The sequence below is a fragment of the Mugil cephalus genome, chromosome 2 (genome assembly GCF_022458985.1).
Source record: "Mugil cephalus isolate CIBA_MC_2020 chromosome 2, CIBA_Mcephalus_1.1, whole genome shotgun sequence".
In the NCBI taxonomy this organism is placed as follows: domain Eukaryota; kingdom Metazoa; phylum Chordata; class Actinopteri; order Mugiliformes; family Mugilidae; genus Mugil; species Mugil cephalus.
In genome coordinates this window covers 16,001,113-16,015,528 of record NC_061771.1, presented here as the reverse complement: position 1 = coordinate 16,015,528, position 14,416 = coordinate 16,001,113, and the positions used below count along the sequence as shown (strand labels likewise).

General features: G+C 46.3%; 1 protein-coding gene across 5 annotated transcripts in view; it reads left to right on the top strand.

Moving 5' to 3' along the window:
* Nucleotides 1-14,416, top strand: part of bnc2 (basonuclin 2) — a 159,179-nt gene that overhangs the window by 102,872 nt on the left and 41,891 nt on the right. For 4 of the 5 annotated variants that reach the window (XM_047579525.1, XM_047579526.1, XM_047579523.1 and 1 more), the window contains one exon: nucleotides 12,785-12,887. In XM_047579525.1, coding sequence (XP_047435481.1) covers nucleotides 12,785-12,887 — 103 coding nt within the window. Of the gene's footprint in view, nucleotides 1-3,684; nucleotides 4,564-12,784; nucleotides 12,888-14,416 lie in introns of those variants that run through there. The other variant, XM_047579527.1, reaches the window with a different exon arrangement.

The window sequence follows — 14,416 nt, the reverse complement described above, 5'->3', positions numbered from 1 at the left end:
AATTAGTGAGGCCACTCAGAGGAGCGCTGTGGACCAATTAGTCTCTAGCAAGCCGATGATGCCTATCGCTACGGCATCACGGTGCAGCTGTCGCTCCGTGCTCCGAGGACGGCTGGGGATGAACCCTCAGGTGCTCGCACAGGTTCAAACAACGGCGTGCATGCGTAGCACGCGGCACGCATGCTCGCACACAGTGCAATCGCACGCTGCGAAAGGACACCATCGCCTGATCGCCCATCATCAAACGAAAATGATCATAGACAACAATATGCCACTGAAGTGCAATGAAAAATAAACCTTGAATACTGTAGGAAAAAAAAAAAACAGCTCAGACATATTTGGTATTAAGGAATCTCTCGACAGCTGATCAATCAATTTGTCATTCAACAGAATATGAATCTATGACTGAATCTGACTATGTTTGATCTTGATTACATTATTAATTCTTAAATCTAAAATGAAAAAAAAAGTGATTTGCTGGCATCAGCTCCATTTTAAGGATTCAGCAATACAATTATTTTTAAAAAACTGTTTAACATTTGCTGAAAATAAGAGCTTTAAATCGGTTTGTGCCGCATTAAATTGTGCAAACCTTAAAAGACAGCGTGAGGCAGAAAACAGTGGTAAAGTCCACGAGACCATGAATCTGCTTTTCCTATCGTGACGTCCAGGAGGAACTTGATCTCTGACTCTGAAAGCTGCATGAATCGGGACAAAGGCCACCTGAAGAGGCAGCTCCACTCTTTTCCCTTTTTTACCCTGCATTCCTCCTGATAATAAAAACAAATGCAGATGAAGTGAGATTCCGACTCTGTGAGGCCTGACGCTGAATTCATCCCGCATGCTGACCACAGGGCTGGGTGGGGAGGTGTCTGCATTACTTCGGAGGGGCGGCGGAGTTTGCTGACTTTGTGAGAACCGACTAGTTATAAGACCAAGGAAGCTCATTTCCACTTCAAGGGGTCGTCTGAAACATGGCATCAGCAGACCTCTCTGTTAGCTCTTGCGCTCGCTCGCTCGCTGTACCCTCGCACGTGTGTGCGCTCACTAATGCACGTACATGCATACACACAGGCGCACACCATCTGATCGTCTCACACTCGCCGATAACGTTAACGTCTCCCCATCGCCTCCTCTCCCCAAGTCTAATGTTTATTCGTACTTGAGGAAAATGCGCTGATGCCGTTTTTCTCCGGGACAGAAAAACAGCCAAAAGCTAAAAAAATAAATAAATAAAATAAAAGTAAAAAAAAAAAATAAAAATGCTGAACTTCAAAGCCCCCTGTGGTGGTGGGCACACACTAATGAACACACACATACATAACATCCAGCAAATAATTTCACTTCTCTCACAAGTTTAACCACAGAGTGGACTATGGATTGGTATGTTTGAGAATAAATGTGGACGTGCGTGGGTGCGTTTCCATCCCACCAACACACACACACACACACACACACACACACACCAACGCGAGTCACTTTGCAAGCACAAACAGTCAATACCGTAGTGGCTGATTAGTATGAGAAGAGGGGATGAATATTGGAGAAGGACTCTCGAGAGCCACCCATGAAACATGGAGAGGATGTCAAAGCATTTTGTTCCCAGCTCGTTCATTAGCCCTAACACATGCTACTGGACGTTGTTTTTATTATTATTTATTTATTTTTAATTTATTTATTTTCATCTAAAGTTCACTCACAATCACACAAACGCGCCAAGACAAAAAAAAGCGGTGTGAAACGCACACCGCTGGAAACAGTTGTAGTTATTAAATCGGCGTGTCTGACATTTTGTCGACATAAGTAATTAATTTAGCCTTTCTATTGGGAAAGTCCAAAGAGCCCAATTAACATGGCTAATATTGCTGCATCGTGTAAAAACATTATTTTTTTTTTAATACAGAGGGAATATTCAAATGACTTGCCTTCATTATTCAAATGTATAAGCAAAGTCATCACTGGGGAAAGAGACAAGATGGGGCTCACACTCGTAGGAACGGGAAAATGATAATCAATCTTTTATTTCTGCAGAGCAATCAAATAAGAAGCATCTGTGCTTTTCTTGTTTGTGTCATCAAAATCCAAAGGCTTCTGACATTGTTGTGATAATTATTTAAACAAGAAAAAAAAAAAAAAAAAAGCAGAAATCTTGGCTGTATGTTCGTATAAGCCCAGAGGCAGTTTGGAATTTAATTGAAATTATACAGTAAGTCGAGGCTGCGAGACAAAGACGATTTTTGACTTACAGTTGGTCCAGTACACATGCTCAGACAGGAAGCCGGGCCAAGAGCCTCTCAGTTGCCAAATCCCACGGCTTTGTAAGCAACACACCCCAGAAATGGAATCAGACAAACAATATTCTTAATTTAGACGGCAGAAAACGTGAAGGTCGACGGAGCGGGAGTGAGGGACATTCGACAGTTTATTTGAATCTGTTTGTATGGATTGCTAGTGTGGGGGCTGTGTTTTCTATTTTCACGCTCGTTCGGGGTGTTTGTTTTCGAGGCGAACTCGGAGGGCCCCACTACTGCAAGGCCTGGGCTCTTGGCTCCGCTCTCCCACTCGTATAGCTGTAACAAAGTCAATATTACAAAGAGGTAACACATGTCGAGGTATGCTCCAGCCCTGCCCTGGTGCTATGATCCTGGACTGTGGCACACACACACACACACACTGTGCAGCAAAAGAATGCATGCCTTGAATGGTAGACTGCCTACCTCCACGAAGAAAAATGAATCCCTCTATTTTTCATCTCTTTGCAAATTTATTCTGTGTGCACGGCGATACGGCGTTCATGTGAAAATGTTCACGTATGTGAGTGCGACTTCTCTCGTTTTTCGCGCGAGTGTGAAGTACTTGTTGGTGTTTGTGTGTTCGCGTAAATGTTGAGTGCGCGCGTCTGTGTGTGTGTGTGTGTGTGTGCGCGCGCACATGTGTGTGAGTGTGTGTGAGTGAGTGAGTGAGTGAGTGAGTGAGTGAGTGAGTGTGTGTGTGTGTGTGTGTGTGTGTGTGTGTGTGTGTGTGTGTGTGTGAGGGCCAGTTTGTTTTGTTTTTCCCTTACTTCAGCACATCTGAGAGAGCTTTTCTGGAACTCCTGAGCCCTGTCCAAACAAAGATGGCCGAACGTGAGGGATGGAAGGGAGGTGGATCAAGGCGTGCGTGCGTGTGTGTGTGTGTGTGTGTGTCGGTGCGTGTGTGTGTGTGTTTGTGATTTTTTCGAGTAAGCTGGGACCAGAAGGGCCTTGCGAAAAAAACCAAGAGGAGGGAGAGAAAACCGAGCCCCTGAGAAAGGCAGCTGGAAACACGGAGGCTTGTGGTCTTTCCCTCCCCGACTCACACATGCACACATTTCTCTTCTTTCTCCTCACCTCGCCCCCACTTTTTCTCCCCCTGGTCCAGCTGCACTCAGATGTGTCTGCGTTGCCCCCCCCTCCCCACCCACCCTCTCCGCGCCCCAAATCCCCCCCCCCCCCACCATCACCCCTGCGCTCCCGAGCTCAATGCCACAGCCAAAGGGGGAGAGAAAAGATGGAGAGCGAAGGAGAGAGTGTCGCAGCTGGTAATACTTACCGCGGTAGAGGCATGAGATTCATTAGGCCAGGGCCCGCGTGTTTTGTGCTGAGTACCGGCCGTGTTATTGTTAGGATGTGGTAAAATTATAAATATGGCGGGGTACGGGGGATTTGGGGGTGCAGGAATCTAAGTGGAGGGGTCGGAGCCGAGGAGGAGAGATGAGGAGGAGGAGGAGGAGGAGGAACACGCCGCTCATTAACTCCTCTGCCACACTTTTTGTTCCTCGTGATTGGGTGGCAATAAAAAAGTCTGTCACAATTTGTCAAAGTTAATGACTCAATGGCACACCAGCACTCAAGGCCTGGAAGACCCGCTAACATATGTCGAATTAGTCAATAGCTTTATAATTGCAGGAATAAGGACTCCGGCTTCAGCCAATTGAAGCCGACTCAAAGGGTCCTGAGAGGGAGTTCGCAATTTGGTCGGGTCGATCGTAGAATGCGTATCGCCGCGGCTTCTCCTCGCCGGTTTTCTTTGTTGTGCTTTTTCTTTCCTCCCTCTCCCTCCCTTCCTCCCTCCCTTCCTCCCACCTGTTTGAGCTGCTCCGTGTCTCCGTTGTGACCTGTGACTCTGGAACATCGTCTAGCCTCCACTTCAGCCCCTCTATCTGTGAACTTTGTAAGACTGATAAAGACTAAAACAGCCAGATGGACTTTCCTTTGGTGAGCCGTCTCCCTCCCTCTCTCATTGTCCCACCAAACATACACACACACACACACACGACTGTGCGAGAGACACTCCTCACTCTTTTTCCCTCACCGTGTGGCTTTGGGAGTGACACATTTGTCACTGCAGTAATGTAGTCATTGGTTGAAGACTCTCACCCTCCCCTCTGCGCGCGTGCGTGCGTATCTACGTCTTGCGTACCACTTGTGTGTCATTTGAGGCTGCAAATACTGATGGAAGTTTCAGCGTTTTCTTGGAGGCTTGTATCTAAAGCGGGACCTGCAAAACCGAATCAGGAGCGGCCCCCTCGCTATGCTGGCTGAGGTAAAAAAGAATCTTCGAATCATGATCAGAGGCTCTGCCTTTTTCTTGTCGGTCTTCCACTTTTGCCGGTACATATTTTAAGCCGGATTTGGTTAAAAAAAAAAAAAAAAAATGGATTGAAATAATGTGAATAATGTCATTAACTCTGGTCCGGCATAGCTTATGCATAGTTGTGCATTTCCACAGCTGCTGGGTGTGCAGGCCCAGGTGTTTACAAGTAAACCACCACCGCTGACACACTGTTTGAACAAAACTCTGACGAAAGAAACAAATATTATTGCCCGGTCGTGTGTCTTGAAAACCAGCCAATCCGTCTACAGTAGTGCTCAGTTCGGTTGAAAAAAACATATACATAATTTGGAGATTGCTTACACACAATTAGCGCATGCTTTTTTACATTAGAAATGGTCAAAGAAAATAAAGAGCTATTGGCAAGATTAAATCTAGGAGCGCTTCCAAGATTTCTCTGGCCGGGAGCTGGATTGAGTAGGGGAATTCACTGCATGCATGCGCGTGTGTGTGTGTGTGTTTGACTCTGTGTGTGTGTGTGTGTGTGTGTGTGTGTGTGTGTGTGTGTGTGTGTGTGTGTGTGTGTGTGTGTGTGTGTGATGTTGGTGTGCACACGTGGTTGCATGAGAGGGAATGTGGGAGAGTGTGTGGCGCTTGTATGTGTGTGTAGTTCAAGAGGTAGTACTGGAGTCCCACCCTGAAGACTTGTGTGATGACTAAATGTCAATTTGGGGGAGTCTCTGCAGTGTTGGCCTCCTGTCGTCACGCCGCTGTCAAGTGTGTGTGTGTGTGTGTGTCCCGTCGTCCACGTCAACCGGCAATCACCATAGCGATGTCCCCTCACAGAGAGGGGTCAGCGGTATGTCTGGGCTCTGACTAATACTTTCTGTTTGTGTTAGGGTGCTGATGGTTGGGGAAGGAGGTGGGGAGGGGGATAAATAGCAAAGGATCATCTTCTCTTCCCTCTGTTTTCACCAACCAACATTGCCCCCTCTCCGCCGTTCGGGGGGCCGTCGCTGCGTTACTCGGTGACGTCACCCCGCGGGGCCAGAAAGTGCAGGTGTCGAGAATGACAGGGAGTTGTCGTTATCTTCCGATTCGCAGGTCGCTCCCTCTCACAGGCTGAAGGTCGGAGCAGATCAAGTATATAGTGACGACAATGGCCTCTTTATTTTCTTTCCTTTCCTGCCCACACAATGACCAGTGATAAGGAAGCGTCTGCCCCGAACAACAGAGGGCCTAATAATTAGTGGAGCATTGTTGTTGTAGTTTTTTATTTTTGTTTTTTTGATCTAGTGTTGAAATAATAATAATAATATAATATTAATTATTAATTCATTAACTTTCAAATCATTTATGAAGCAAAAACGCCTAATACCATGATGTCACATAGTTTTTCACTTGTTTAATGTTGCCAGTTCTAATGTATTATATTAATTTAAAATCCAGTGACAAACATGTAACAATATATAGAATAAATACACATTTGACCCCTTGTATAGCTGCATATTAAAGCAAACACTGCAACATCTGTAGTTTTTCAAATGTTTTTTTCTGTAGATGTTCAGCGTCGGTAATGCTTGATAACTACGTCCATTGTGCAATCCAATATTCATGTGCATTTATTCTTAGCTTCCTGGTAGAACCGCCACATCAACCCAGTTCTCCGGAATAGGAGAAACTGAGAATTTTAGCATCTTAGTCACGGCGTTTTTCTCAGCCTCCCTTCATTAGCTTTCCTCTGCCTACTCCTCCTTTGCTGCAACAGCTCTTCCCCAGGTTTCTGATACACCAGCTTGCCTGACCCCCCCACCCTCCCCCAAACCCGCCCCCGCTCCCTTGCTATCGCACTTCTCTACCCTTTTGCCAACTTTCCAATCGCTCTCCCTCGCTCTCTCCACATCCCTCCCCGCCTGCCTCTCCTCGCACCCTTCTTTGAACCCCGGCCTTGTGTCTGTGGACCCAGAGGTCTGTCACTGGGCGGATGGTTTGATCTCTGGCTGGGGAAATGCTTTGAGGAGAGCTGAGAGGGGCCAGGGGCCTGGGCTGGGGGCCTCTGCACGGACACGCTGTCTATACAAAAGATGGGAGAAACTGCTGCTCCCTTGATGCTCAGGTATTTGAACCGGCTGCTGCACGCTTCGGTGTGAACGGTGCAGCACAGCTCTCCGTCTACACAGGTTGCCCTGACTGAGAGCATGGCATATGATAGGGCGATCACAGAGCTTATGTTTCTGGTCCGCTATTGTTTTATTATACTCCCACTTCCTCTCGGTTTCACAATATCAAAGCCAGCTGGGTCCTTTATCCGTCCACTTCATAAACAAGCATGACTGTCCAGAAGTACATGCACGGCTGTTTATCATGCGAGTGAGTCATGCTCAAAGTTTCATCATTGATCTGATTTGAAAATGCTGGGGTGGTGCTCATCATGCAGAGATTTACTTTCTGTGTCCGCATCAATCCTCGCAGTATAAGGAGGAATGTTGGAAGCAGAGGTTGCGCTCTGCCGGGTGCGTGCTTGATTCCGGAGCGATCACATGGGTGTCGTGTCCGTGCGTGTGAAGGAATGCGGAGCTCTGGTCAGAGAGAGACTGGACGTCATTTGGACGGACGGCGGATGACAGATGTCGTCACTCACAGTACAGCTGCGTGGGCTGTGCGGTTATGGATTTTTTTTTTTTAAATTCAAATTCCTGATTAATGATATTTATCAATCACAGCTGTATCGTAATGTGATTACCAGCAGAGAGCAGTAACACATTTTGGAAGTGGAGTCACAAAAAAGCTGAGAAAAAGGCTTCGCCATGACAGACGGCGTAATAAACGGCTGGAAACATTAAAAGCAGCGAGCCAATCTGTCACTTCATCCACCACCAGTAATCGGAATACACTTAAACTTGTCATTTCCTCTGTTCCAGCTGTCATTTTTTACCTCATTGATGGACCCAAATTATGATCCTTTCCTCCTCAGGCTCCAACGCTCCAACGAGGAGACACATTTAGCTGCAACGAGAGCAGGTGAAAGCAAAGTGCAGCGAGACTGAGAGGCCACTGCCAAACATCTGAAACTTATGTTTCAGATTTTCACAGACACAATATGTTCACAGAACAATGAAGTTCAGATGCACTCATTGTTCAATAGTCTTTGTTTAATGTTTATTTGCCGTGCTCACTTCATTTTCAAACTTCTTTTTCAAATTTGGCCCTTCATAACTGCAGACTAAGTAGTGTGCAGTGTGCAACAGTGACGCCTTTAAAAGGCCCAAATCCAAACACTGTGATGATTTATCAGATTTGAGATCCTTTCACTGATTGATAATAACTCTCGAAATCTGTCAAGTAACAAAGAATACTAATTGAGAGTGCGTGCAAACAACAGACGCCGCTGCTTCCATTTGTTTGACTTAAAGAAAGGACAGGAAAAAAAAAAAGAAAGGAAGAAAAGAGTGGGGTCCCAGGTCTCTGCATGAATACATGAAAACACATGCTTCTCTTCTCCTTCTGTAATCCACTGGGGACTCACGCCCCATTTGGTTCCCATTAGCATAGCTCTGGTCGCTCTGCCCCGTGTCAAAGCCCAGACGCACAGCTGCACAGAGGACAGGGACCTCTGGCTCCGTGTCTGCCAGCCCTGGGCTCAAAACGAGAACTGACACGACGGGGATGGGGATTTCAGCAGGAAAACAGCCCCTATTCCGTGGACTATAAGAGCCCTCTTTATAGTATAACTAAAGTCGGTGCGCAAGTGATTAATCGTTGTTTATTTTGTACCACATTGTAAGGCAAGAAAGCTCTGTTTCAAGTCAAATCCTATGTATAAAATCAAACAAGCAAAGATTAGCTCTGGCATGAGGTATTTGCTCCCCTGTATTTTGTGGCATGCTGTGTCTGACTACAAAGTCTTTCTTTATTCGGCGTGTTTTATTTGTCACCTGTTTCCAATATGGACATTGTGAAGCACTGATCTATCTGACGGAGTCAGGGCCCTTTTTATGACACGCAAAGCTGCTGTGCCTCTTTTCCAACACACGTTGGCTGCACATTTCTGGCAGGAAATTGACAGCATTTCAGCAGCTAACTCATGGATGAGATAATATCTTGTGGGTGGAAGAGAGGACAAGATGCTCCTAGTGTTTTACAGTGACCCTAAGCAGAGACAAATTTAAATCTGAAGCTGCTGCTGCAAAAGGCTCACACACACACACGCGCACACAAGGCGCGCACGTACACACGGGGTTTTCATTTAAATCTCGGCTTTGCTTAACTCACCAAACAAGAAATGTGGTCTGTGGCCGTGTGTTGAACATGGTAAAGGTTTCAATTAAAGGAGGAGGAACAATACCCACCCAGCATCCAGCAGCTGTCTGGGTTGGCTCCATTGTACTTTGTCAAGGGGAGACGCGGAGAGGCCGAAACAGGCGAGGCAACTGGTGTTTTAGTGGTGTTTTTGGTGGCATGCAGTTTGAATGTCAGCCTTAAAAAAATAAAAAAATGACAGGGCAGCAATAGAGTTGTACAGGAAATTAGTTTAGGATCACCGTCGCTTCTATGGTTTCACAGGCTTTGTCCAGTCCAGAGCGGTGTCTTTGTTGCCCTCTACATCTGCTGCCTGGGTTAGGCTTGGCCTGAACATCCCAGAATATCTGTTAAAAACTAGCCCGTGTTGTCCTGCAGCTCCTCTACCCTGCAGTTCTTCAGTCCATCTGTCCCACTAACAGCCTTTTAATTGAGAGCCCTCTCCAGTCTGATGCTGGCCATTGCTGACTGTCAGTGTTTATACAATTGGGCTGGGACAGGGACTGCGAGCCAACCAAAACATCCATGAAACATCAAGCCTCCAGCTAAACAAAACCCAGCAGTGAGACGCGCACGCTCACTTGAGCCAGATAAGGGCTGAAAACGATGCTTGCTGGAGATAGCCGGGTTAAGTTTTCGACCATAGTGGTAGCGCGGCAGCTGCGAGAGAGAGAGCGCTGGCTGTTTTCTGGGTCTAATTGCTGCAGCATTGTGGGATTTTCTTCACTTCCTAGCTACTCAGTTTTCCAGTGATTTACGAAGTCTCTCACACACACATTCGTCTGTCCTTTTGCTCACCATCGTCCTCTTTAGTTGCGAGCCAAAGAGGAAACCCTGGCGAGACGCTAGCACAGTGACTAATGTTGTGTATCTGGCCAGGACTCAGATAACACAGCCTCCTCCCCCGGCCTGCTGTGACAAATATGTGCGAGTGTAGTGGTGGGATCCGAGCCCAAGCTTGTCCCTGACCCAGCCCAGGCCAGACACAGGTTAAACCACGGCCAAATGCAACCCAGATCCACACTGGCTGCAGAGGCAGATCTGTGGACGTGAGACTCACGAGAAGTCTCGATTTTGTCTCCGTTGTTTCCTCTGACAAGCCACACATACACAAACAAACTCACATCTCTGATGATCATGTTTTCCACGGCCTCCTCTGACACTTCTTTAGTCACTCTTCCACAGTCATATGACAGACGTTTCTTGTCTTGTTCTCCTTTTACAAACCCCTAAACTTAAAAACCGCTCAAATGAACACAGAGACAGAGCAGGCGCAGTATGTCCCCTCCCTTCCCCTCTTCTCCCGTCAGTGCCTCCTCAATCGAGGGGGGCTTGCCGCTTTAATGCTTCTTAATGCTGTTGTCTGCTTAATGGGCCAGATATGAGAGGTGCTGCTAGCCGGCGTAATAAGTCAGTGATTAGAGGGCGCCTTGTCACAGCAGCAGCCCTGCAGACAGTGGCACGCTCTAATTGCCGTATTAGACGCCCCTTAACTATCTTGTCAGCTGTCAGACCCCGGCTCGTAAACAGCGGAGGTGCATTTGATATTTCCATTTGTTTATTTCCATCCCGCGCTGTTAGCGCGGCAGCACGGAGGGCTAATTAGAAAAGGCCTGTGCTGCGTGGCTTCACCGCGCTAAATCAGGAACCCTTTAAATTAGAGCGAGCTAGATCTCCGCTCAAAGAGGAGACGCCGGGAGAAATGGGGAACGATCGAGAGAATCGCGCGTAACATGATCAGGGCAACGGACGGCGGACGCTTTTAATCCACAAATAATGTCGTTAACCGTCTTCACATGCCGACACGCTGTGCACCCTTTGACTACACGGTCAGCTGATAGCCTTCATTGGAGTTGTGGAGTGAATTTTGGGTGTTTTTACATAGCAGACGGCCTTTCGTTAATTTAAGTTACAGAAAAAAATAAGCACTTCAATAGGAGAATATATTATAGATGCCTCTTTAATCATAAATTTAGATTCCTTGGGGAAGGTTTGTCGGCTAGGTTGTGGGTAACTTCTGAAACTTGAAGACATTAAGTTAGAAAAACAGACGATAGCTGAGGAAACTGGTTTAATGATGTAAACAAATCAGACAGAATCTCTTATGTTCTGCTGTGTCAGGAAGACTTTCAGAGCTCTGTCCCATCTCCAAAAGGTCACAGACGGGACCCGTGGCCCGGGGCTGACGAACGCTCACTGCTTAGTGTGTGTCCTTGGGGGAAGGAACACTGAACTAATTTATTGCACACCACTCTGGATTAGAACGTCAGCTACGCGTACGCTCTGGCTGACACATGCCGTGTAATCCTCACACACTGCGAGGATTGCCGCGCTCGTACCTGGAGAGCTTAAAAAAAAGTCAAATAATCGCCGTCTCCTGTCTCGTTCCGTGTCAAACTGTGAGGTGACACGGTTAGAAGTGGTGTAATTTTGTGTTTAATCTTGGATTAGCCCGTGTTCACTTTGACACCTTCAGCAACTAATCTGGTTTAGAACACCTTAGGGCGAGCAAAGAGGGTGTATGTGTGTGTGTGGGGAGGGGGCAGGGTTCCTCAAAGATTTTATGGTCCCTTAGCAGATTATGAAAAAGCTCAGTTTCATATCTTGAATTACAGGATATTGGTCTAATCCGTGCTCTAGGTAAACGTCGTAACGCACACATGCGCACGGCAAAGAGCAGAAAGTCTGCACTGATCTCAGGCGTGTGATCTAGAGGCTGATCCCCCGCTACCGATCCTGTTCTATCAGGAAGTGCTGATTGCGTCCGACGTTGTGAAATTAGGTTGCCGGCGCAGACATTGACTCCAACCTACGACCCTTCGTGTGCGTGTCGGTGACACATTATTGTCGCAGCATTGCCTTATAAGAAAAACAGTGAGACGATCTGAGATAGCGCAGGCAGGCGCAGACTGCCATAAAGTTTGGTGGGCTGATAAGCAAGGCTTTGGTTGTGCATTGTCACTTGTCTTCCCGTTCTCGTCTCTGACACAATCGTCCACAGAGCTTTCACGTTGCGATCTGCAAGCTTCCTCACAAGTGAATCATTTGGATTTTCCAACTTGGCTGTTTATTAACTTGCACATTTGACAATAGTGCGAGTCGGAAGAGTGGAAGAAGGGCTGCTGTATTTATTCATCAATTCATCTTGATAATGGAAAAAAAAAATGAGTGATAAACAAAGGGCTTTCAGTGCTTATTAGGATTCATGTTTCTAATTTCTTTTTCGTTTCACTCTCTCCCTTTTCTCGGCCCTTCTTGTTTCTCAATGTCAGTGTGAAATTTACAGCCTGCAGCTGCTGCACTCATTTGGATGATGAAGCTGTGTTCATTTGCGCGGATTTCCGCGTAAAGCACACTCTTTCTCCATACAGTACGCTCATTTTATCATCTGAAGAATGAGAAACTTCTTACGGTATCAAGTGAACTTTTTTTAAAATATATTTTCTATGTTATCAGCCCCTGTATGAGGCCTCAGCCAACGCAGACACATTGTGCTGTACTGAGTTGCCCTCGTCAAGTCTGGACACTTAACCTCTCACTACTAAAAGCTTTCCGGGGTCAGACTAAGTGCAGCTCCAGTGTTGAGTAATGGAGCCTCAGTCAAAACAAGTTACACTTCTGTGTTTTCAGGAAGGGAAGTCCGCCGTTGGTTCGCATGAACTCAGCGATGTTACAGTATACGAGGAGGCGAGGTCACACAATGGAATCAAATAGCATTCGTGGGTTTGGGGGTCGGGCCGCGTTCTCTGACGGTGGATTTAACTGCTCTGCGTTGACACTTTATGAAGCCATTTTTATTTGCATTCTTGTTGTCTCAAACGGCCTCAATGTTGGTCCTGCTTTGTTAAACTGCTCTGTACGAACGGTAACTAACGAGGATTTTGTCCTTTCTTTCTGTGCTGTGTTTCTACAGGCCATTCGCTGCACACTGGTGAACTGCACATGTGAGTGTTTCCAGCCAGGGAAGATTCATCTGCGAACATGTGACCAGTGCAAACATGGCTGGGTAGCTCATGGTAAGAAAACTATACATTATATACATTCTATATATATATATATATGTGTGTTTCTGAGCCTCGGTTTCGATGACTGCCCACACCTACAAATCTGCATTCTCTATGAATACTACTTGTATATCTTGTATATGTTTCATGTGTTTTGTACAGTGTTTTATGAACTGCAGGAAACGGTTTCTCTCTGTAGTGGTGAGTGCACTGAAATCCAGTGTTGCTTTTCAAATTTTCACAGTAGGTGTAGTGTTTCTGGCCTCTCGTTTTTGCATTTTAGATCAAAAAAACAACAACAAAAAAAAAAAAACACACCACGAGAGATAGAGGAGTGAGAGACCACACCTTATGAGGTTTTCGCGCGGGCACACGAAAAAGGGAGAGGAGGCAAGAAAGTACAAAGAGAAGGAGGAGGGGGGAAAAGATAAAAGAAAACACCTGTTTGGCTTGCGTCCGCACAAGAGCGGGCCACGGGCCCTTCAGCGGATTGCACAGGACCCCATTGACTATTTTTTAATCTCTCCCTCTGAACTGTCAGGCACCCATCTCTCCTCTCCCCCACTTTTCATTTCATGTCGGCATTGGCAGGGACTCTGACAAGTAGTTCTTCATTTTTTATTATGTTCGTGTCTGGCTGCACCGTGTTGTCAGGCAAAGCCCCCGTCAGCAGGAAAAAAAAAAAAAAAAAAAAGCCGTCCCAGGATCAGAGAGAGACCTAACCAGGTGTCACCCAGACAGGCAGGGAAGGAGGGGGGAGGGGGGTGGGGGAGAACAGGAGAGAGACAGAGAGGCATGAGGTAAGGGAAGGGAGAGGGACTGAGACAGGGGGAGAAAAGAGAAACAGTTGACCAGGTGTCGCGTCCAGACAGCCAGAGAGGAGAAAGAGGTGACTGGGGGCGCAACACTGGAGGTAATAACAAACCTAACTCTTCTACCTTATGCCTCACAAATAAGCCTCATGAGAAGCAGCAAGGGATTTGAATTTTTTTTTGTTAGGCTCCGATTTTTGCCCCTCAGGCAGCGTACATGCTCCCCAGCCTTATTCCTGGGCTGAATCTAAAACATGGCAATAAATGAAGGCTCCCTCCAGTAGATCATCATGTCATTATCATTTTTATTCAACAATAAAGCAACCTACGTGTGTTCCTTTTGAGATCGTATTTTTGTCTGTGTTTGTAGCAGTGATGTTCGATACCACAGATTTCCTTTCCGATCCGATACTGAGTAAAATTCAGGCTGGTATCGGCGATACCGATCCGATACATCCTAACGTGTCTGGTAAACCTAAAAAAAAAAAAAGAATACAAGACATCGCAGTCATTTATTTATTTTAATTATATTGAGGTAGTGGCGTCTTTTACTATACAGCCAGAAAAAAACACAATCATATAAAATATATGAAAATGCTGTTTAACCATTAAAATACATTATTGTTTAACTACTATAAAATGAAAACTTGCATCTTAACTCTGACACTGTGCTCTCCTCTTCTGTCCAACTCATCGTAAATCCCACATTGTGTATCAGCCGAAGGTGTT